This window comes from Ochotona curzoniae, unplaced genomic scaffold (assembly GCF_017591425.1).
Source record: "Ochotona curzoniae isolate NIBS_2020 unplaced genomic scaffold, NIBS_Ocur_1.0 contig_3819, whole genome shotgun sequence".
Classification (NCBI taxonomy): Eukaryota; Metazoa; Chordata; class Mammalia; order Lagomorpha; family Ochotonidae; genus Ochotona; species Ochotona curzoniae.
In genome coordinates, this window is record NW_024466004.1 from 16,415,244 (window position 1) to 16,437,540 (window position 22,297).

Sequence of the window (22,297 nt, forward strand, 5' to 3'; positions counted from 1 at the left end):
CATGACCCTGGCAGCAAACAGAGGCTGTGGACTTGCCTTTGCACAGGTGATCTGGCCAACCCCACAGCGTAAGGGATTGAAGTGAACAATGGCAGAGGCCAAACATGATCTCACAATGTGACACTGCTTCCTGTAGCAACCACCAAGTCAAGTTGAGTACATCAGAAACCTTTTCTCATGGATGAGGCAACAATTTGTTCTGAACAAATCACATATTCATGATATGGACTTGCTTTCCTTTATCACAATGATTTCATCAGCATTTGTTAGCTTAAAGGTTTTATCTTTTGTCATGGTGTCTTACTTAGCATTTGCCCTGGCTAGGAGCACATTTCATGGTAAAGATGAAAAGCAATGGGTCCATGGTCTCAGAATTTTCTGGTTTTCCTACATGACCCATCACCTAGAGGCAGCTAACTTGACAGAGAGTGCAGATCTCTACTGGAGTTGAGGGCCTTTCCCAAATGATGCAATGTATGCTTTAATCCAGGACCACTCCTAATGTGGCTTCTGCCTTGTGGTCAGGATCCAAGGATGCAAGAATCCAAGGGGAGAGATGGGAATGGCTTCTCTACATTATTCCTCAAGTTCTCTTTGAGCTTTTTTCTTTAAAAACATTCTTTAAATATTAGGATTTGATTTTTTTAATGATTTATCATCCTCTATTTAAAAGGGACTGAATTGAGAGGGAGAGATGTTCTATCCGTTAGTTTACTTTCCAAATACCTGCAATAGCTGACACTGAGCCAGGCTGAAGCCAAGAGCCCTGAACTGTCTGTGAACAACTAGGGCCCAGGTACTTGAGTCGCTCTCTGCTGCTTCCAGGGTTGTATTAGCAGGACACTAGGTTGGAGCAAAGTGTTCAGGACTTGCGTGGGCACTTCAATATAGGATGTGGTTGTCGCAAGCAGTGGTATTAACCTACTGCACCTGGCAGGGTTGGCAGGGGGGCGGTGACATAGAAGAAAGAGAGCACTCCGTTTGCTAGTTCACTGCTGTGTGGTGAAAACTGAAGGCAGGAATCCAATCCAGGTCTCCCATGGGGATGACAGGAGCCCAGTTACATCAGCCATCATTGCTGCCTTCCACGATGTGCTTTAATAGGAAGCTGAGCGATGCTTACAAGGCAAGGCTTTAGCCGCTGAGTCATCACGCCAGGCCCAAAACTGTGCCACTCTTACAGAAAAGAGTTAAGGCAAACTTTTGTGGCATCACTGGGTATTTCAGTCTTATTGGATCACCTAAGGCTGTGAAGGAAAAATCTATTTGTGACTCAGAAATATTTTCTTAAGAGTTAGGTTTAAGGGCTTGGCGCGATAGCTTAACTGGCTAATCCTCCACCTCCAAGTACCGGGATCCCATCTGGGCAGTGGTTCGTGTCCTGCTTGCTCCACTTCTCATACATTCCTGTGGCCTGGGAAAACAGTGGAGTACACTCCAAAGCCTTGGGATCCTGCATTCGTGGGAGAGACCCCGAAGAAACTCCTGGCTCCTGGCTTTGGTTTAGCTCCAGCCATTGCAGCCACCTGGGGAGTGAACCAGCAGATGAAAGATAATTTTCTCTGTCTCTCTTAATCTCCATAAAACTTGACTTTCCAACAATAATAAAATAAATCTTAAAAAAGAGTTTTGAGGACACAATGATAAAACAGATAGGTGAGCACTTGTAATTATTGTTTATGTCATTTTAACTTTGTCCCAGATCTCAAGAATTAAATAATATCCATGGGAAGCTTGAAAGTGAATTATATGGTACATAAGAAAATGTTGTTTCAGAGTTATAAACTTGAGAAGATTGCAAATGCAGTCTTTTATTGAGCCAAAATGCACAAATGAAGTCATTAACAGAAGATTCACAGATGGAGATTTAATTTAATCATAGTATATAAAATATAATTTAGCTACAATAAACCTAGGAGTTAAATTCAATTTATTTCGTCTGGAATTCCAAAAACAAAGGAATAATGTACACACACACACACACACACACACATACACACAACTTCTAATTCATGGAAAATGGAATTAAAAGATATATTTTGGGGGGATGGCACGATGACTCAACTGGCTAATCCTCCACCTGAAAGTGTTGGCATCCCATAGGGTGCTGGCTCATATCTCAGCTATTCCACTTCCCATTCTCAGCTATTCCACTTCCCATTCATCTTCCTGTATGTGGCCTGGAAAAGCAGTAGAAGATGGCTCAAGTTCTTGGGACTCTGCACCCATGTGAGAGATACAAATGGGGCTCCTGGTTTCTGGCTCCGGGTCAGCTCAACTCTGGCTGTTGCAGCCATTTGGGTGGATGATCACTTTCTATCTTTCCTTCTCTCTGTAAAATCTGCCTTTCCAATAAATAATGAATCATTATTTAGAATACATACTTTGGGCCCAGCACTATAGCATAGTGGTTAAAGTCCTCTTTTTGCACGCGCCAGGATCCCATGTGGGTGCCGGTTCTAATCCTAGTGGCCCCGTGTCCCACCCATTTCCCTGCTTGTGGCCCGGGAAAGCAGTCGAGGACAGCCCAAAGCCTTGGGACCCTGCACCTGCGTGGGAGACCTGGAAGAGTCTCCTGGCTCCTGACTTTGGATTGGCTCAGCTCCAGCTGTTGCGGCCACATGGGGAGTGAACCATCAGACGGAAGATCTTTCTGTCTTTTCTCTTCTCTGTATATCCTCCTTTCCAATAAAAAAATAGATAAATAAATCTAAAATACATACTTTGAACTTTATGTTTCCTTTATATTATAATATGCATAATGTTTTCTTAAGGGGCATTTTTCATTCACTTTCAGACTGCATGGATTTCAAAGTTCCACACCAAATGAAATTTACATTTTAATTCCATTTTCAGTGAACTCTTAGAAATATGCTAATGTAGCATATCTCATATATTGCACACATCCAGAAGCAGGCCCCGCTACAGCTTTTTCCTTCCAATTGAAAACATGGACTCCAGCTCAGGAGTGTGCAAACTGCCTTCCGTTTCTGCCCTCTCACTTTCTCTTTCCCAGTGTCTTCATTTTTAGAATCAAATGTCTGACCTTGCTCTTGCAGGAAGATGAGCATCTCCTGTTTAATGATTGAATGATTAACCTGTTAGATGACCCTGATTTTCATGCACCTTAATGCTCTCAAGATTTCACAGGGAGTCTCAAGTGCCATTTTTTCTCAGCTAATGAAAGTCCGAGGAGATTGTGTCTTGGCCACTTACCTGTCCAGCTAGTGAACAACAAAGCGGAGTAGCTGAGCTAGGAAATGGAGATAATGCTTCTTTTACCGACAAGACACTTTCAATTTTTTTTTCAGGCACACTCAGAGGTTGGTGACAGAGAACATAACCCAGTTTCAGAGCTATTTTTGCAAGCAACCACTTCAGCATTTTGAAGTGGTCCATGGATTGGTGCCCTCAGCAGTCAATGAGCACCATCTTTTCACATTGAGAAACAGAAAGATGGGAATGTCAAGTCCTAACTCAGCGCCGTTGTGGCAGCTGTTGACATGAGCTTCTCCAGGATCAACGAGCTGCCCCCATAATGAAGCAGGCTGTATGTCTGTGGAAGTGGACATTACGGGATTAAATTCTATTCTACTCCAAGCTGTTCTGATCGGCCTCTCAATTTTTTCTCAGATCCTTCTGTCCTGAGCACCACTTTCATTATGTTGTCTGACTTCTGTTCTACAGACTTTGCATTTGTATCTTCTTGCTGATCCTCCACTGCGGGCTTTGCTGTTTCCTGAGCTGGTGTTGGACCCTGAATATTCATACCGGAATCCAAGAGCTTGAGCAAGTCGGAGAGACAGACCTGGGACCCTGGGTTTTAATCTTGTAAATTACTCCTAGTTGTACTTGCTTTCTGTCCCAAGCTTTGTCAGTGGTGGTGGAAGGCATTGCTTCATGGCATTCTGACACCCTCCAAACGTCTGCTTCAGAATAGTGGAAGAACAAATGGCTTTGGAGGCCATCGCTAACAAGGCTTGGAAATTCCTCTATTCTCAGACATTCTAGGACACCATGATCTTCCTCCTCTCTAGAGACTGCATTCCAACATGAAGGCAAGGATGCCCTCTCTCTGGAGAGAAGGCTGGGCAGCCACCTATAGCCAGACAGTTTTATTTTTGCCTCTTTGGGGATTTCTCTCCTGGGTACCCTGGGTAACATCCTGAACTCACTGTGTCATTCTATGAGAAATGGGGCTTTGAGATGTGACACGAGGCACCTCTCTGATTTTGTTGTGATTAATAAACAGCCTTTCTCTATGATCCAAAGTTTGTATGTGCTGTCAGTGTATGTCCATAAAACCGTGGCAGGTTCTTTTGCTAACTTGCAAAGAAGGTGACGTCTTCCATCCAGAAATTTCTAAGTTAACAGTTTCCCTCTGCCTTCCAACGAGACGCCAACTTGGGAATAGGAAAAATGCAATGAATGAAATACTGACTTGTGTAAAAGAGTAAAATTCAGGGCGCAGTCCAGAATCTGAAATTGTGGATGTGGCAGGTGGGAAGGGCAGTCACATTTAATCCTGGAACATTCTTATCGCTTTGTACTAGAACCTGCTTATTACTCTACTCTTTACGGTTCTCAACGTGTCTAATAAGAGATTTCAAGAAGAATAGCATCCCTACGGTAAATGTGAAAAAGAAATAAATAAGAATAAGAGATTTCCACTTAAAGAACGGAAAAGATGTCTACTTTGTCAAACAGGTTAAGCACGACACCACTGTTGTGGGCGTGATGGCTCAGTGTGAGGCCGAGCTGAGTCAACCAATGACAGAAGGGCAAATAAAAGCAAGCAGTAGCTTCCTGTGAATATATGTCTCATTGTTTATAACATGGTACACAAGCTAGGAAATATTTTTCTTTTTTCTTGGAATAAAAGAATACAAAGGTTTCTTGAGAGAGCGGAAGGTATGTTCATAGATGTTTTTAACACCATGAAGTTGAGCTTGTGGGTCTGATTAAGGTAATCGAAACAAAAATACTCCCAGTTAAGAAGCACTCACACATCTTTTGTAACTTTGCAAAATAAGTTAGAACTTCTACTTTCCTTTGAGGCTTGGCGCTTCAGGATGAAGTAATAATTGACAAAACAGGGCCCAGCGATGTGGTCTAGTGGCTAAAGTCCTTGCCTTGAACGTGCCAGGATCCCATATGGGCACTGGTTCTAATCCCAGCAGCTCCATTTCCCATCCAGCCCCCTGCTTGTGGCCTGGGAAAGTAGTCGAGGATGGCCCAAAGTCTTGGGACCCTGTTCCCATGTGGGATACCTGGAAGAAGTTCCTGGTTCCTGGCTTCAGATTGGCATAACATCGGCCATTGCGGTCACTTGGGGGGTGAATCGTCGGATGGAAGATCTTCCTCTCTGTCTCTCCTCCTCTCTGTATATCTGCTTTTCCAATAATAAATAAATAAATCTTTAAAAAAAATTGACAAAACATAGTATTGAAAGCCATCTACCTATTGTGTTTGTTGCTATATCTATGCAGAACAAAAGCATAGTTAGTAGGTTGTAGATTCCTCAGCTCAGAGCAACAAGAAAAAATGTTTAAAACAAGAACAGCCACTGTTGTGTTTTGATTTTTTTATGTAGCCGTGAGCAGTAAGCCTTTTGCCTGCAATACAAGCACTGATCAGATCTTAGAGGGGAGGGTGACCTTGAAGACCACACGCAGGGTGTAGCGTCCCCTGGGCCTGCCCAGCATGTCGCGGCCCTGCAGACGCTCTGCCCACATCAGCCCATAGGAGCAGCACTCCTAGCAAATATCATCACTCAGCCAGCGAGAAGCTACAGAAGAATTGAAGAACGCTTTTGTTTTTGTTTTTGTTTTGTAATTCTGCAGGCAGCACGTCCAAGCTGATAGTGGTCTGTTTTTCCACAGGGCTGGCGTCATGGCCAGGAGCCTGGGCTCTGCTCTCAGTCACATCTTGGATTTTAATCTTGTCTCTGACTTGACCTTGCCTGAACTATATTTGACCTCTCTGAGTCCTCAGTTTCTTGTCTGTAAAGGGCATGTATCAAGAATCTACTTAGCTCTCTTCTTCCGGCGGCCGGGAAGATGGCGGACATTCAGACCGAGCGCGCCTACCAGAAGCAGCCGACCATCTTCCAGAACAAGAAGCGGGTCCTGCTCGGGGAGACCGGCAAGGAGAAGCTCCCGCGCTACTACAAGAACATCGGGCTGGGCTTCAAGACGCCCAAGGAGGCTATTGAGGGCACCTACATCGACAAGAAATGCCCCTTCACCGGAAACGTGTCCATCCGGGGGAGGATCCTGTCGGGCGTGGTGACCAAGATGAAGATGCAAAGAACCATCGTCATCCGCCGGGACTACCTGCACTACATCCGCAAGTACAACCGCTTTGAGAAGCGCCACAAGAACATGTCGGTGCACCTGTCGCCCTGCTTCAGGGACGTGCAGATTGGGGACATCGTCACGGTGGGCGAGTGCCGGCCCCTCAGCAAGACGGTGCGCTTCAACGTGCTCAAGGTCACCAAAGCCGCCGGCACCAAGAAGCAGTTCCAGAAGTTCTGAGCCGCCGCTGCCTCTCCCCCGCATGAAATAAAGTTATTTTGCATTGCTAAAAAAAAAAAAAAAAAGAATCTACTTAGGGGTTGGCACTGTGGCTCAATAGCATTGGAATCCAATACGAGCACTGGTTCATAACCCAGCTGCTCCGCTTCCCAACCAGCTCCCTGCCTGTGGCCTGACGAAGCAGTTGAGGACGGTCCAGAGCCTTGGGACCCTGCACCTGCATGAGAGACCCAGAAGAAGCTCCTGGCTCCTGGCTTCGGATTGGCTCAGCTTTGGCCGTTATGGCCTCTTGGGGAATTAGCCAGCAGACGGAAGATCTTTCTCTGTGTCCCTCCTTCTCTCTGCAACTCTGCCCTTCCAATAAAAATAAATGCATCCTTTAAGAAAGGAAAAAGAAAGAAAGAATCTATTTATAGGGAACAAACGAGGTGATAAACACAAAGCTCTGTCCATAGTACTTGATATGCAGTTGGCTTGAGATGAGTGATCAAGAGTATTCCCATGGGGTCCAGCGCAGTAGCCTAGTGGTTTAATCCTTGCTTTGCATGCGCCAGGACCCCATATAGGCACCAGTTCGTATTCTGATTGCTCTGAGCTGAGGAAAATATTCCTGAAACACCATTTTCACTTAGTCCTCTCAACAACCCTGTAAAATAAATGTTATCTTATGTGAACATAAGATAAACACTCACTTTATTTGTAGAGTAATGAAGACTCAAGAGGGGCAAAAATTAGTTCAAGATTACTCAAATTATACCAGGCAAAAGCAGGGTTTATTTTAATTGCTCTAAATTTGTTTTCTTTATTTTTCTCCCTCCTGTCCTTCATGCTATTATATTCTTAGAGTAAAATTATACCTTTATTTGTTATGAACCATTAATAACTTGTAAGTCATTAATTATGACTGTACATAGTTATTATTTTTTAAATTAGGTGGTAGGTTACAAAAAGTTTGTAGATTACAAAAACATGTTTTAATCACTTTTTATAATCACTAATGTAGTCATCCTTACTGCTGGTTTTAATTTCTTGGTGAGGAATTAAGTTACTGGCTAGTGTTTTTTTAACTCACATGAAAGACGCTAAGATTTTTTTGCATGACACGTCTTCTAGCTCACAGCTAGGACTTAACCAAGATCTTCCAAGTTCAAGACTATTTTTTATTCAGGGACAGTGAAAGCTCATGAAACTATCTTCCTAGGGTTGAATTTCATTTCATCATTCTCAACATTGGTCCGGCCAGAATTTCTCAATATTCTCCCCAATATTTTCTGATTGTTACAGAAGCTTAACCAACAAGTGAGTGGCTCCATTTCCTTGATTCATTTTGCCCATGATCACACTACTGTATGTGAGTGAGTAACGGTTGACTGAAGGTGAGATGCTCAGTGGGGTGGGAGACGTGCGGATTGAAAGATCTGATGCAAGTCCAAGTCATGGAAGCTAAATGCATAATCTAAGCAAAATTTTAATTGTAAGAGAAGTGGTATGGGCTTATTGCATAAAATTAGGACAAAAAATGCTTAAAGAAAAAAAGCAATAACAAATAATTTTGGCATAATTTAAATAATTTGCATAATTTTTTAATAATTGGCATATGTTAACCCACTCCTCATCTCTCTTTGCATGTATCCAAATATATGTGGGGATACAACTCTATAAAAATAGGCTCTAACAATATACATTTCAAAAAAGCATTAAATTTAGCCTTATTTGAATTTAGTAGAAGAAAAGCAAATTATATTAGCAGAATTCTTCAATCACAAATAATGTTTCGAATTTTTATATTACCAGGCAGCTTTAATAACATAACATTAAATTTTCAATTATTCTTTCCTTTAACAATGACAATGCTTGAATTTAAGCCATTTATGGATCCACTGTTCTGAAAACAAATAACTTGACTGTGTTCTTATTAGCAATGCCCCTGCCATGCCGTATTTCTAATACATTGAGTCCTAGTTTTATATTAGCAAGCTTCATAGTTTTACTTTGTCTTGTGACTCTCATTCTTACAGTGTTGCTTTTCTGTAAGCCATTGAGAGAGGCTTACTGATTAGTTTTTCATTTCTTGGTTCTTTCACTTATCTCTCAACTGAATTTTGTTGTTGGACTTTTTTTCCCCCAAGAATTCATAAGCACTCATTTTATGAGCTGTTACCCCTCTTAGAGTCTGTTTCTCACCTTATTTTTAATATACAAGTAGTTAAACAGAAAACTGCCTTTTCTTTTCTCAGAGCTCCATCGTTTCGGGACATTAAATGCTGCTGCAGAAGAGTTTAAGGCCAGTCTGCTTCTGCACGCCTTGTCCAGCCTTAACGAACATGTGCGCAGTTGCTTCTACTTCCGTATGGCTGTCCTTGAGAATTTTATTTCAGGATTTATCAAGGCATTGCATATCTTTATTAGGTCTTTCTGGGAATTTCTTTTTTAGCGTTTTTAAGTTCTCACTCCCTTCCTTTAAATATTTTTTATTTATTTGTTCATCTGCTTATTTATCTACTTACTCATTTAGAAGGCAGAAGGGCATGGAGGGACTCAGCCTCTGGCTTGCTCTGCAGATGCCCACAGCCACCAGGACTGGAGAGACTGAAGCCAGGAAAGTGAAGCTCCATCTGGACCTTACAAATAAGGAGCTCAAATACTCATTCCATCACTTGCTTCCTTCTGGGGCACAGCACAAGCTGCACAGGAGCCAGAGCATCAGTTCAAGACCTGGTACCCTGATGTGGCATGCAGGTGCCCCAAGTGGCAACTAACTCTGGGTGCCACAACACTCACCCAACGTCTTCTCTTTTCGTTAGGTTGTTAGAACGTTTACTATTACTGTTTGCTGGTTTTCTTTAAGAATAGTAAGCTGTTGGGCCTGGCGGTGTGGCCTAGCGGCTAAAGTCCTTGCCTTGAATGTGCCTGGATCCCATATGGGTGCTGGTTCTAATCCCAGCAGCTCCACTTCCCATCCAGCTCCCTGCTCGTGGCCCGGGAAAGCAGTCAAGGACAGCCCAAGCTTTGGCACCCTGCACCCGTGTGGGAGACTTGGAAGAAGTTCCTGGCTCCTGGCTTTGGATCAGCATAGCATCGGCCGTCGCGCTCACTTGGGGAGTGAATTATCGGATGGAAGATCTTCCTCTCTTTCTCTCCTCCTCTCTGTATATCTGACTTTGTAATAAAAATAAATAAAACTTAAGAAAAAAAATAGTAAGCTGTTGGTAATAGTAAACCTACTTTTCATATCTCCTTGTATTCCTTATTAGAAATCATCTAGGGCCTGGTGTGGTAGCCTAGCAGCTATAAAGTCCTCCCATTGAACATGCCAGGATCCTATATAGCCAGCAGTTCTAATCCCAGCAGCCCCGCTTCCTATCCAGCTCCCTGTTTGTGGCCTGGGAAAGCAGTCGAGAAGGGCCCAAAGCCTTGGGTTCCTGAACCTGCATGGGAGACCACGATGAAGCTCCTAGCTCCTGGCTTTGGACCGGCGCAACTTGAGTGTTGTGGTCATTTGGGGAGTGAACCATCGGATGGAAGATATTTCTGTTTTGTTCAAGGTGAGGACTTTAGCCGCTGGGCCAGGGCACCGGGCCTGGGCATTTATTTTTTAAATGGAGGAAATAAGGACCGAATATATTTTTGTATTCTTTTTTAAAGATTTTTATTTTTAATACTTTTTATTGGAAAGGCAGATATACAAAGAGGAGAGACAGAGAGGAAGATCTTCCATCCAATAATTCACTCCCCAAGTGAGCTGCAACGGCCGGTGCTATGCCGATCCAAAGCCAGGAGCCTCTTCCAGGTCTCCCACGCGGGTGCAGGGTCCCAAAGCTTTGGGCCGTCCTCGACTGCTTTCCCGGGCCACAGGCAGGGAGCTGGAAGGGAAGCAGGGCTGCTGGGATAGAACTGGCGCCCATATGGGATCCTGGGAGTGCAAGGCGAGGACCTTAACCACTTGTGCCACCGTGCCGGGCCCTATTTTTGTATTCTTACAAGTTTGACTAGTAATAGCCAAAATGTGTAAAGAATTCAGTGGTATGTCGACAGATGACTAACAAATTATGATTTATACATTCAAAGAAATACTGTTCAGCCATAAAACTGTTAATACACACATCATAGATGAATCTCAGAATCATGATAGTGAGTGAAGGAAATCTAAACAAAGATGTTAACATTGTATAATTGTATTTGTGCAAAATTTTATAAAATGCAGACTAAACTTTATCAACAGGAAGCAGATCAGGGGCTACCTGGGGGTGATACTGTTGGATGGCAGGATGTAATTTCTCTGGGAATTACAAGGGAAAATTAGCAAACTTTTAGGGGAACTGGCTTCGTTTATCATTTTTAAGAAAGATTTATTTCACTTGTTTGAAAGGTAGAATTATAGAGGAGGAGAGAGAGACACAGAGAGAAGTCGTCCATCTGCTCCTTTACTCCCCAGATAACTGCCATAGCCAGTGCTGGGCCAGGTTAACGCCAGGAGCCAGGAACTTCATCAGGGTCTCCCATCCAGGCCATTTTCTGTTGCTTTTCCCAAGCCACTAGCAAGGAGCTGGATTAGAAGGATTTGAGCCAGAGCCCATGTGGGATGCCAGGGTCGCAGGCAGTATCTTTACTATTGTGTCACAACACGGGTCCCTGTTTACTATCTCAATTGTGGTGGATTGTTCTAGTGTGATACCTGTGTCAAAGTCTACAAAATAATTAAGTTTGTTACATGTAGTTTATCTTCTGTCAGTTATACTTTAATAAAGCTAATTTTAAAACTACAAAAATTGTTGTTTGAGGGACAGAGAGACAGTACAAGGGACAGACAGAGAGAAATCTCCCACTTACTACTTAAAGTTCTCAGATGACACAATAGCTGGGACTGGGTGAGGCCAAAATTGAGACCTAGGCACTTTCAAGGGAGTGGCAGAGACTCAACCATTTGTTGCCTCCCAGGGTACACATTGGCAAGAAGTTGAAATGAGCAGTGTGACATTTGATTTTTTTTTTTCGTCAATTTTATCAGTCTTTTTGTTGATTGTTTTTGAGTTTTGTCTCACAGCTTTTCACATTCTGGGTTATTAAAGAATTCTCTTTTGATTCTCATAGCACAGGTGTTAATATGTTTTCTGTTGTTATAACAAAATATCTAAGACCAGGACTAAAGAAACAAAATTTATTTAGCTCACAACTTGAATGCTGAAAATTCAAGATCATATGGGACCCATTAGCTCATACCCTGACTTGCCATACCACATGCAGGACCTATCATAAACCCCTCCCCTGCTCTACCATAGTTCAGGTGACCAAGCCTACGTCCTCTCCTAAAGGCTCATTCATGTGGTGTAATGGCTCTCTATATAACACTATCAATTCCACCTCCCCTGGCCCCTGCCTCCCAGTAGTAATCGTGCCCCAGCTCTCTTTACTTAGCGAGGGAGAACTCTCATGGATGCTTTCTTCATCAGAGCATCGAAGGTGTGCGGTTTTTCTCCCAGTACTTGTGGGGGCATCCACGGTTGCTTCCTTGTCTTCTCTTGGATTAGCAGCAGGGAGCCTGGGATACTCAATCACCTCAATTTGGCAGCTGTCAGAGGAGCTCAAATTGGCCCTAGACAACAATGCTCTCTCCCAAGCCTCTCTCCAGCGCCAACTTACCTCCTCGGCTCAGGTAACTCTCCAGGACAGAAGGGCCTCGGACCTTTACAGCAGAAAAGGGAGGCATCTGCATGTTCCTCCATGAGGAATGTTGTTTTTACATTAACGAATCGGGGGTAGTTGAGCAGAATGTTAAACACCTGTTAGACATCAAGGATCAAGGACAGTCTGAAACTAATACCAATTCCTGGTATTCCTGGGCTCAGTCTCCTCTAATGTCTACCCTTGCCCCCTTCTCACCCCTCTGATAATACTTGTTGCAGGACTCTCCATGGCCCCTTGCTTCATCAATTTTCTTCAAAAGTTTATTCTCGCTCAAATGGAAAAAAGTCGTTAACAACACTGCTAACCAGTTTCTTCTGCAGGGTTATGAGCCTCTCCCAGTCTCTCATTCCTCCCCCGACCACCAGGAGACCACTGATTAGAGAACACTATGCCCAAACTCAGCTCGAAGAAGCTACAGAAGAAAACTGCGCCCCTTCTCCTTTTATATACAGAAAAAGGGAGGAATGTGAGGAGTGATTTGAAGGCCATCATGGAGACAGATACCCTACCTGGCACCATTCCTTCTTCCTCACAACTCACAAAATTCGTGCCAGCCTAGCCATCCACCAATCAGATGTAACCCCTCATTCCACCTGAGAATCCCACCCCCAATCTTCCCAGCCCCTTCCCCAATCCCGCCCACGCACCAATCATCCCCAGGCACTAATCCCCTAGGGCCTGCCCTCAAACCCTCCCAATCCCTGCCCCCTGCACCTTGCGGTCCTACCTGTATAAAAAGGCCCCAGGTGCTTCCTTCTCCCCTTTTTTCTGATCTCCACCACCTCCACCCTGTTCCTGCCCTGCTGGAATAAACCTCCTAAGATACAAAAAAAAAAAAAAAAAAAAGAAGAAGAAGAAGAAAAGATAAAAAGAAAATTTAAGATGAGGCACAGCTGTCTGTCCAGGGCCTGGTGAGGGCTCCCTGGGCTGTGTCACTACAGGGTCAAGAGCATCATGATGGGAGTGTGCTTAAGAGGGACACAAGAGGGAAAGATCGTGTGGTAAGGTGTGAACTTCTGCTTTCCTACGCTCAGTAACAGGGAGCTGGAGCACAAGCAGAGCAGCTGGGACTCAAACCAGTGCTCATGTAGGATGCTGGCACTGCAAATGGTGCCCTAACCCACTTCACCACAGTGCCAGCCATCTGTCTTGCTCTTTTTAAACGCATCCTGGGTCCAGTGTGATAGCTCAGTGGCTAACTCCTCACCTTGCAAATGCCAGGATCTCATATTAGCATAATTAGTGTTCCACTTCCTATTCAGCTGTGGCCTAGGAAAGCAGTAGAAGATGGCCCAAAGACTTGGGACTGTACATCCATGTGGGAGGCCAGGAAGAAACTTCTGGTATCTGGCTTTGGACTGGCTGAGCTCCGGCCATTGCATCCATTTGGAGCTGACCCAGCAGATGGAAAGTTTCTTTCTGTCTCTCCTCTCTGTAAATTTGTCTTTCCAATAAAAATAAATAAATCTTTATAGAAAAAAGCAGGAAGGATATATCTCCCATCTGCTCCAATAGTAGGGGCTGAACAAGGCTGAAGCCAGGATCCAGGAGCTCATGCACTTGTCTCCTGTGGATGGCAGAGGCCCAAGTGCTAAAGTCATCATCTGCCGATATCCAGACACATTAGCAGGAAACTGGATAGGAAGCAGCATGGACCAAGACCTGAATCAGCCTCTGATACTGATACATGTGTTCTGGGGTGTCATTTAACTTGCTGCACCACAATACCCATTCTCCACCTTCATCTTTACTAAGTACAGGAGAAGACATGGAGCAGGCAAGATTCCCACATGCCACATCAGAGTCCCTGGGTTTGATTCCAAACTCGGGCTACCAACTCCAGCTTTTTGCTAACACAAACCTTAGGAGATAGCAGTGATAGCTGAAGTAGTTGGGTCTCTCATTCATGTGGAAAACTGGATTGAGTTCATGGCTCTCAGTTTTCTCTTCAGTGTAGCCCTGGCCATGGTGGGCATTTGGGAGTGAGGCAGGAGTCCAAACCTCCCTCTCCATGTCTCTGTTTCTGTCCTTCTACCGTTCACATGAACAAATCCTTTTCAAAAAGAGAAGACCTTATTTGTGGAGATTTCAGAGTATGTCTGAATACTGATGGGAGTGAGCTAATGGAGCGGAAGCTGAGCATTTAGGAGTGAAAGCCCTGAGATCGAGAGGGAGCACAGAGTCTAGAACACTGTAATAACAGATAATAAATACTGACATTAGGAAGACTTATTATACACCACATGGTGTCCTAAATGCCTTACGTAAGTCATTTAATCCTCTGAATAAAGATCCTTTTCCACTTACAACAGCACTTGCTTGGGAAATACCAAAACCAAAGGCTCTGTTTGACCACAACTGTCAGTAACCAACTGAAGTTGAAACTTGGGAACTCTACATGCACCTGTGTGACAGATCCTCACTGAATCTCCCTGAAGAGTCCTTCCTGCCCAGGGAAAAATGGAGCTCCTGTAGATGTATGGACTCATTCTGCCCTACCCAGAGTACAAATTATTCATTTTTTAAAAAAATTTTAAATTTAATTTTTGATCAGGATAGAAAGGATTGGGGGTTAGAGATAAATGGGTAAAATTATTATTTCCAAATTTGGTATTTCTTGTTCCTGAGGGAAGAGGAGAGATAAAGGGGGAAGCCACACCCAGCTTCCCAAATGTCCCAGTGCCCAGGGCTGGGGAACTGCCACCTGATATCCACTCAAGAGGTCAACACATTGACCTTGGACTTCCCAGTCTCCAAAACTGTGAGCAATAAATTTCTATTTCCTGTATGTGCCTGGTTGGTGGTACACTGTTACAGCAATAAGAAATGGATGGAGGCAATGCATATGGAGGCAACAGGGTTTCAATTTAATATTGAGAAGAGAGATGATTCCTACTTTCTTGTTGAAATAGTGTGTCATGATGAATACAAAGAAACAGTCTATTGAAGCTGCTATAACAAAAAAAATGCCATCGACTGGATAGCTTAAACAACCATTTCTTTTTCATAGTTGAGAAGACTTTAAGTTCAAGATCAAGAAGCCAGCAGACTCTGTGTGGTGAGGACTTACTTCCAGTTCATGGACAGTCATCTTCATAAGATGTTCCTGGCATGGCAGGACTGAAGGAGCTCCTGGAAATTCCTCTCTCCCAGGAGTTAGTGTCCCACTTGATTGCCAGATGACAAAGCCATTTGGCTGCTCCTAGCCCAAACACTCTCCAATATGCTTTCAGGTGCATCTGCTTAGAAGTTAGATTATGAGCTTACACATCTGGACTTGGTTTCTGAGAGCTTTTCTCACTTTACATATGCTGGGATCCCATATGGGCACCAGTTCCTGTCCTGGCTGCTCTACTTCCCATCTTGCTCCCTGCTTATGACCTGAGAAAGCAGTAGAGGATAGCCCACAGCTTTAGGACCCTGCACCCATGAGGAACACGCCGGAAGAAGCTTCTGGCTTCTGGCTTCTGGCTTCAGACCAGCTCAGTTCTGGCCATTTGGGCCATTGCGGAATGAACCAACAGATGAAAGCTCTTTCTCTCTGTCTCTCCTTTTCTCTGTAAATCTGCCTTTCCTGTAAAAATAAATAAAATACTTTTTTTAAGTGGTTAGGTTTATATTTTTTGAAAAAAGAATACAGATAAACTAGATACAAAGTATAAAAACATTGAGACATTACAAATTTGTTAAGCCTCAATCTTTTACTATATATATAATTTATTTATTTGATTTGAAAGTCAAAAGTGCAGAAAGAGGGAGAAACACAGAGATCTTCCATCTGCTGGTTCACTCCCCATATAGCTGTGACTTCCAGAACTAGTCCTTTTCAAAGCTGGGAGCCCAAAGCCTGTTCTGAGCCTCCCACACGGGTGCAGGGCTCAAGCACTTGGGTCATCTCTGCTGCTTTTCCAGACCATTAGAGGGATGAGCAATGGAGCAGCCAGGACACTAATGGAAACCCAAATGGGATGCCAATGCCTCCAGTAGGGGATTAGCCTACTAAGGCACCATGCCAATTCCCTTTTAAAAGTTCAGCAAAAACTGATGACAGAGTAGGGACTGGCTGAAAAACTGGTTTCTGTAAGGCCATTCACACAAAGATAGGGAGCATGATTTTGCCTTTCAACTTAGCTTGAAAGTGACTGGTTACCGGTCGTCATTTGAACTAAGTGCTCTTGAAATGATTGCTAAATGAATTAATAAAAGCAAAAGAAATATTTTAGGATCTTTGTCATTCTCCTCACCCACAACACTTTTCCCTTTCTAACACAACTACTATCTAATACGAGTATCATCTTAGTATGGACATTCCTACTTCCCCATGAAATCCTGTGTAATTTCTGCCTAACATTGACTTTTGCCTTTCAGATATCCATGGAACCAAGAGCTGAGTCTATACCAATAGCCAAACCTACTAAACTATGACTGCAGAAATTCACTCATATTTCTTTGAACATTCACTGCTTACTTTTTCTACTCTATTTTTAAAACTTAAATCTCTTTTCTCTCCAGTGAATATTGTGACACCACGGCTTTATATTATTCAGCCTAAAACTTTTAAGTTTTTTAAAGGGCTAATAGCAGATTGTGAATTCTTCAAATAGATGAAATCCTAAATCATACTTTTGATAGTATCAAATTTAGTGGTTTAATCTCCTAAGGAGTTGTTAAATTTTGTCAGTTCTCTATATGACTCTGAAGGTAAAGTACATATTTACTTCATAAATAACGAATGCCATTCTTGGAGTTGAGTCTTGCAGACAAGCACCAGAAGGATTATGGCATGGATACTAGATGAGTTTTTTAAAAAAATAGATTATGGACAGTTTTCTGGTACAAGCTTGAATATCAATTTTGTATTTTTATTAGTGATCTAATTGTAGCCTGAAGTTGCTTAAACCAGAATTTTATGACTCTTCCAGGTTGCAGTCCCATTATCGGCCTGTGTTTAACTGTAAACTTGAAAGAAATCTTGCTGAACCTTACAACAATTTGATTTGCTCATAGAAACTCAATTTTGAACTAAGTGACATTTAATAACTCTTTCTGCTCTAAGAATTCTGAGTCCATTTATTTTCGTGGACCTAAGCACCTTTCCACGCATCAACCTGAACAATCCTTTCGCAACTTAAATCAGACAATGCTATTCCTCTGTTTAAAAAGCTCCAATAGCTTTCCACCTTCCCCCCCCCTTAATTCTGTAGTATCTTCAGAAAAAAAAAAAAAAAAACGATTTGCAAGGCAGACACATACAGAGAGAGAGAGAATTTCCATGTTCTGATTCCTTCCTGAAATGCCCACAACAGCCAAGGCTAGGCCAGACAGAAGCCAGGAGCTGGCATTTGGTTCAGGTCTCCCAAATGAGTGGCAGGGATCCAACTCTTGCCTCTGCTCAGGGTGCACATTACCAGGAAGCTGGAATGAGGAGTGGAGTTGGAAATTGAATCCAGGAACTCCAAAGTGGAACCAGGAGTCTGAACCAGCTTGCTGACATTAAGCAAAAATCAAATACTTTCCCCCTCCTAAATCAATGTCTAGCAAATCTAGAGTCCTTGCTCTGCCCTACAAAGTGCAACTGATTCAGGTCCCTGCCTCGCTGGGTGCTTATCATCTCCTGCCTTCCCCACTCTTCTGAACTTGCTATATCCATACAAGATTTATTTCAGTTCTTTGGACTTGTCAGCCTTATGTGTATAAGTGTTACACACATAAGCGTAAGTGAACACTTAGCATAAGTAGCGTAAGTGTTCTCACCCTTCCCACTGCCTGCAGCTTCTCTTGGCTGCCTTTTCCTTTTTACAGTGAGTACAAAGACTTGGCAGCTTGCTTGACCAGCTTTAAAAGAGCAGAGTGGCCATGTGGCTGGAGCAGTGAGCAGTAGCGAAAGGGGAGGGATACAGCTGGAGCACAACTTAGAGGAACGGTTGATCAGGGCTGTTCAGTAACGATAAGGACTTTGGATTTTACTCTGGATGAGCAGAGAAATCATGAAGGAATTTAAAGAATGAAATTATCTTTTGACTTCATTATGTGGGAAATGTCAATGAAATAGAGCAGAAGCCAGGAGACCAGGTAATTAGGTTATATGAGAGGCAATGAGTCTTAGACAAAAGGGGCAGTTTTCCAATCTTTTTAAAAATGTGTTTATTTAAAAGGCAAGATAGCAGAGAGACAGAAAGGGAGGGAAATTTTCCAACCATTGATTGATTATCCAGTTGGTCACAACAATCAGGGTTGGGTTGGGTTAAAGCTCATTGTGCCAATTGTATTATATATGGTCTATAAAAACCCATTCTCCACATTTTCCATTGCAATCAGATTCCATTCAGGCACATGGCTGCCCATTCCATTTCCAAGAGTCTTGTGATCAGATTCAGTTAATTGTGACCATGTGAAAGCAGAGTGAAAGTCGTGTGTCCCTTATGAGCTGGCATTTTCAGACAGTAGCATGTCTTCTGTAAAAGACTGTCTCACTTGCCCCACAAGTGCAGGGGAGGGCAGTGCACCAAGAGATGGTACAGGGACCACTGGAGCAAAGGTGCTGTCAACCTACTAGACTGAACTCAGATTGTAACGTGAGAAACAAGCCACTGATTTAGATCCCTGTAATAACGGCCTTTCTTTATTCTTGCCAATGCATTGATCAAGTTCTTTCCCTACTTTGAGTATCATTTTCTTTATCTGTAAAGTAGCAATAATACTATTACATCTTCTGTAAGGCTATGGTGATAAATACATGATAATCCAATTAAGGTGCTTAGTACAGTGCCCTTTACATGGTGTTTTATAATGATAATAATAATAAAGTTAAGTCAATATTTAGTTTGGAAAAGGAATATCTGGACTTTAAGGCAAGTGGATTAGAGAACTAATAGAAAGAGCTACAGGATTGCTGTGAGTTAAAACTAGTATTCATATTTTTAAAATGTTCTGCAGGGCCCGGCATGATGGTGCAGTGGTTAAGGTCCTCACCTTGCACGCGCCCGGGATCCCATATGGGCACCGGTTCTAATCCCGGCAGCCCTGCTTCCCATCCAGCTCCCTGCCTGTGGCCCTGGAAAGCAGTCGAGAAGGGCCCAAAGCTTTGGGACCCTGTGAACCACCTGAGAGGCCTGGAAGAGGCTCCTGACTTTGGATTGGCTCATCTCCAGCTGTTACGGCCGCTTGGGGAGTGAATCATCGGATGGAAGATCTTCCTCTCTGTCTCTCCTCTCTGTATATCTGCTTTTCCAATAAAACAAAATAAATCTTTAAATAAAATAAAATGTTCTGCAGATAGCACTGATGAGTACCTTGGATTGGGTAATATATACTTTATATCTGCTGCATATGTCACACAGAGTTCTATTAACTCAATGTCTTTCTTGAAATGTGAGTTTGGAATTCCTGATATTCCCATGAATACTAGGAAGAGGCTGATAATAGGCTAAATCAGCCACATTCAATGACACAATCTTCCGTGGACACTAATGTAAAACACACACACATACGCACATACAGCACACATAAGCAAAAAAGAAGAATGCTCCAAACAGTAAGCACAACTTAGGACTTGAGCTTTTTTGCTTTTCTGAGATTGGAGGTGAGAGAGATCTAAGTCTTATAAATTTGTCCAAACTCAACCCAGCCCATTTGGGAGCTGGATAAAACCTCAGTGGTAAACCTAAGAGAACACCCAGCAGGGTTGGCGTAACTGTTAAACATGCACTAGAATTAGCTGACTCAACAAAGTTGGGAAGTCTGTCCTTAGTCAAGCTGGAATTCTGAAAAGGAGACAAACCTGTCCAGAGTCCTCAGATTATAAACAGAGTAAATGGAAGTTCTTTCATGAGGACAGCATGCCCCAAACAAGGCTCCCGGATTTCTAGAGATAAAGTTCAGCCAAATACAGCTCATTCAAATCAACTAACAGGTTAGCATCACAATGTAAATAGTGACGGGCTTTGGATACTAGAGTTATATTTCAAACAACTCTGCATAAGGTTTGCTTTTGCTTTGTTTTTAATTTTTTAAATGTTTATTTTTTGATGATTAGGGTGCAACGGGTCAAGGGCTAAGAAAGGTGAGTGAGACACCCTTTTTATTCTTTCTCTCTCTTTTTATTCTTCCTACATCTAGGGGAAAGGGAGATACAAGGGAAGAAGCCACACATAGCTTCCCAACTTCTTCCATATCCTGGGATGCAGGACAGTCACCCAGTGACATCCCAGGGTCCCTAATGTGGGCATGCTAGAAGGATCATGATCAAGAGGCTTTGATAGTTCCACAATTCTGAATTACTGCCTATCTCACCACTCCAAGCATGATAAAATCTCTTCAGAATCCATTGGTTGACATAGTTCACCTGAGAGTCCATTTGCATATTTATTCACTGTCAATATTTGACTGGGGTAGTTGATTTGTTCTGTCTTCCGTCTTCTACTGTGCCACCAGGCATCCTCTGCAGACTCCAATGTACTGCCACATCCTCCATGTGGACCTGGATATGCTGTCCACTGCTTGCTCAGAGCCACTGAGGAGGCCCAGCTCTGACACATACACTCCACGGTCAGACCATGCAACCTGCAATTCTCTCCATGGTTGGGGTTCTGGATCCAGCAATTTAGTAGGGGGATCCCCAGAAAAACTTCATCTGAGGTGATCCCAGACCTGATTCTTGTGTGTGCTTCCCAACACAGTGTCCAGTACAGTCTGTTGCCTCAGTCAGCTTATATACACACTGGTGGTTGCAATTGCTGGGTCAGTTCTATCTCCAGCCCTGTCTTCTATGCAAATCAATGAGTGTTGGAGTGCAGCTTGGTCCTGCCCACTGCATACTAAGCCTTCACACAAACCAATGGCAGTTGTAGCATAGTAGGACCGACCTGCAATAACCACCACCAAGCCCACCTCCTGCTCTGGTTTCTGTGCTTCCTAGTATGTACAGCAGACTTGTCCAGTCTGTCCCACATCCCATTCTGCTCTCACATATGTCAATAGGCACTAAAGTCTAGTTCAACCCAACCAGCCCACTATCCAACCCTAAATACCTATTGGCAGGTGCCACTCACTGTTTAGCCATGCCTACTCCAGTCCTGGTTCTCATGCTCATCATTGGAAGTAGTAACCCAAAAGGGAGGTGCCCATTATTTTCCTAATGGGCCCATTCCCAATCCCTGATCTTGTACTCTCCAGGTGGTTCTGCAGTTTAATCTGACAGAATTAGCCCCCAGTGCCAGTATCTGCCAGCTGATGCTGCGGCAAAGCCCAACCAGCCCACACCCACTCTGATTTATGCATGCAACAGTAGGAACAGTCAACACAGCCTGGCTTTTCCCTGATCAAGCCCATGTAAGGTCAATGGGTGTTGTACCTCGGCGCAGCCTAGTCTGCCCCGATCCCAGCTCTCACAATCTCCAGTGGGAGTGGAGGTCCAAAAAGAGAGCCCAACGTGGCCTCCCTGTGAGGTTTACCCCTGCCTCCATGGGTCTCACATGTGCTGGTTGGGTGCTGTGGCCCACTCTACCATGGCCCATCTCACTGTGGCATTTGCCAGTAGGTGCTATAGCCTGGCCTTGCCCAGCCCATCCCCAATTACGACTCACGCTGGTGGGGGCTGCAGCCTAGCCTAGCCTTGCCTAGCCAGCCACCAATCATGGCCCTCAAGTGAACTGGCTTGTATTGTGACCAAACCCAGCCCGACACACTCTCCATTCTGGTGCTTGGATTCACCAGCAGCTGATATGAACTGGCCCAGCCTGGTTCACTCACAACCTCTGTCAAATATGTACCAGTGGATACCATTCCCTGGTCTGGTCTGGCTTACTTGCCATTGTGTTTCTTGTGCTCACCTCCAGAGACTGTGTCCCAACAAAGGAGTTGCCTAAGCTCCTCCAACAGAACCTCTCCCAATGCCAGATCTAGCGCCCACTGGTGGGTCCAAGGGCCAGGCCTACTTAGTCTACCTCCTGTCCTAGCAGGAACAGCAGCCTATCCTGACTGCCCTTCACCCATTCAGGTTTTTACTGATAGGCACTACAGCCCAGCCAAGCCTGGTCCACACCCAGACACAGCTTACACATGGCTCAGCAGGGGCA

The 22,297-nt window shown here is 43.7% G+C and overlaps 1 protein-coding gene across 1 annotated transcript; it reads left to right on the plus strand.

The window, feature by feature from the left end:
* Positions 1–6,034: 6,034 nt before the first annotated feature.
* LOC121158322 (40S ribosomal protein S11) lies at positions 6,035–6,583 on the plus strand. The gene has a single exon (XM_040983016.1). It carries the CDS (start codon positions 6,060–6,062, stop codon positions 6,534–6,536), a length of 477 nt encoding a protein of 158 aa, XP_040838950.1. The 5' UTR covers positions 6,035–6,059; the 3' UTR covers positions 6,537–6,583.
* Positions 6,584–22,297: the final 15,714 nt, after the last annotated feature.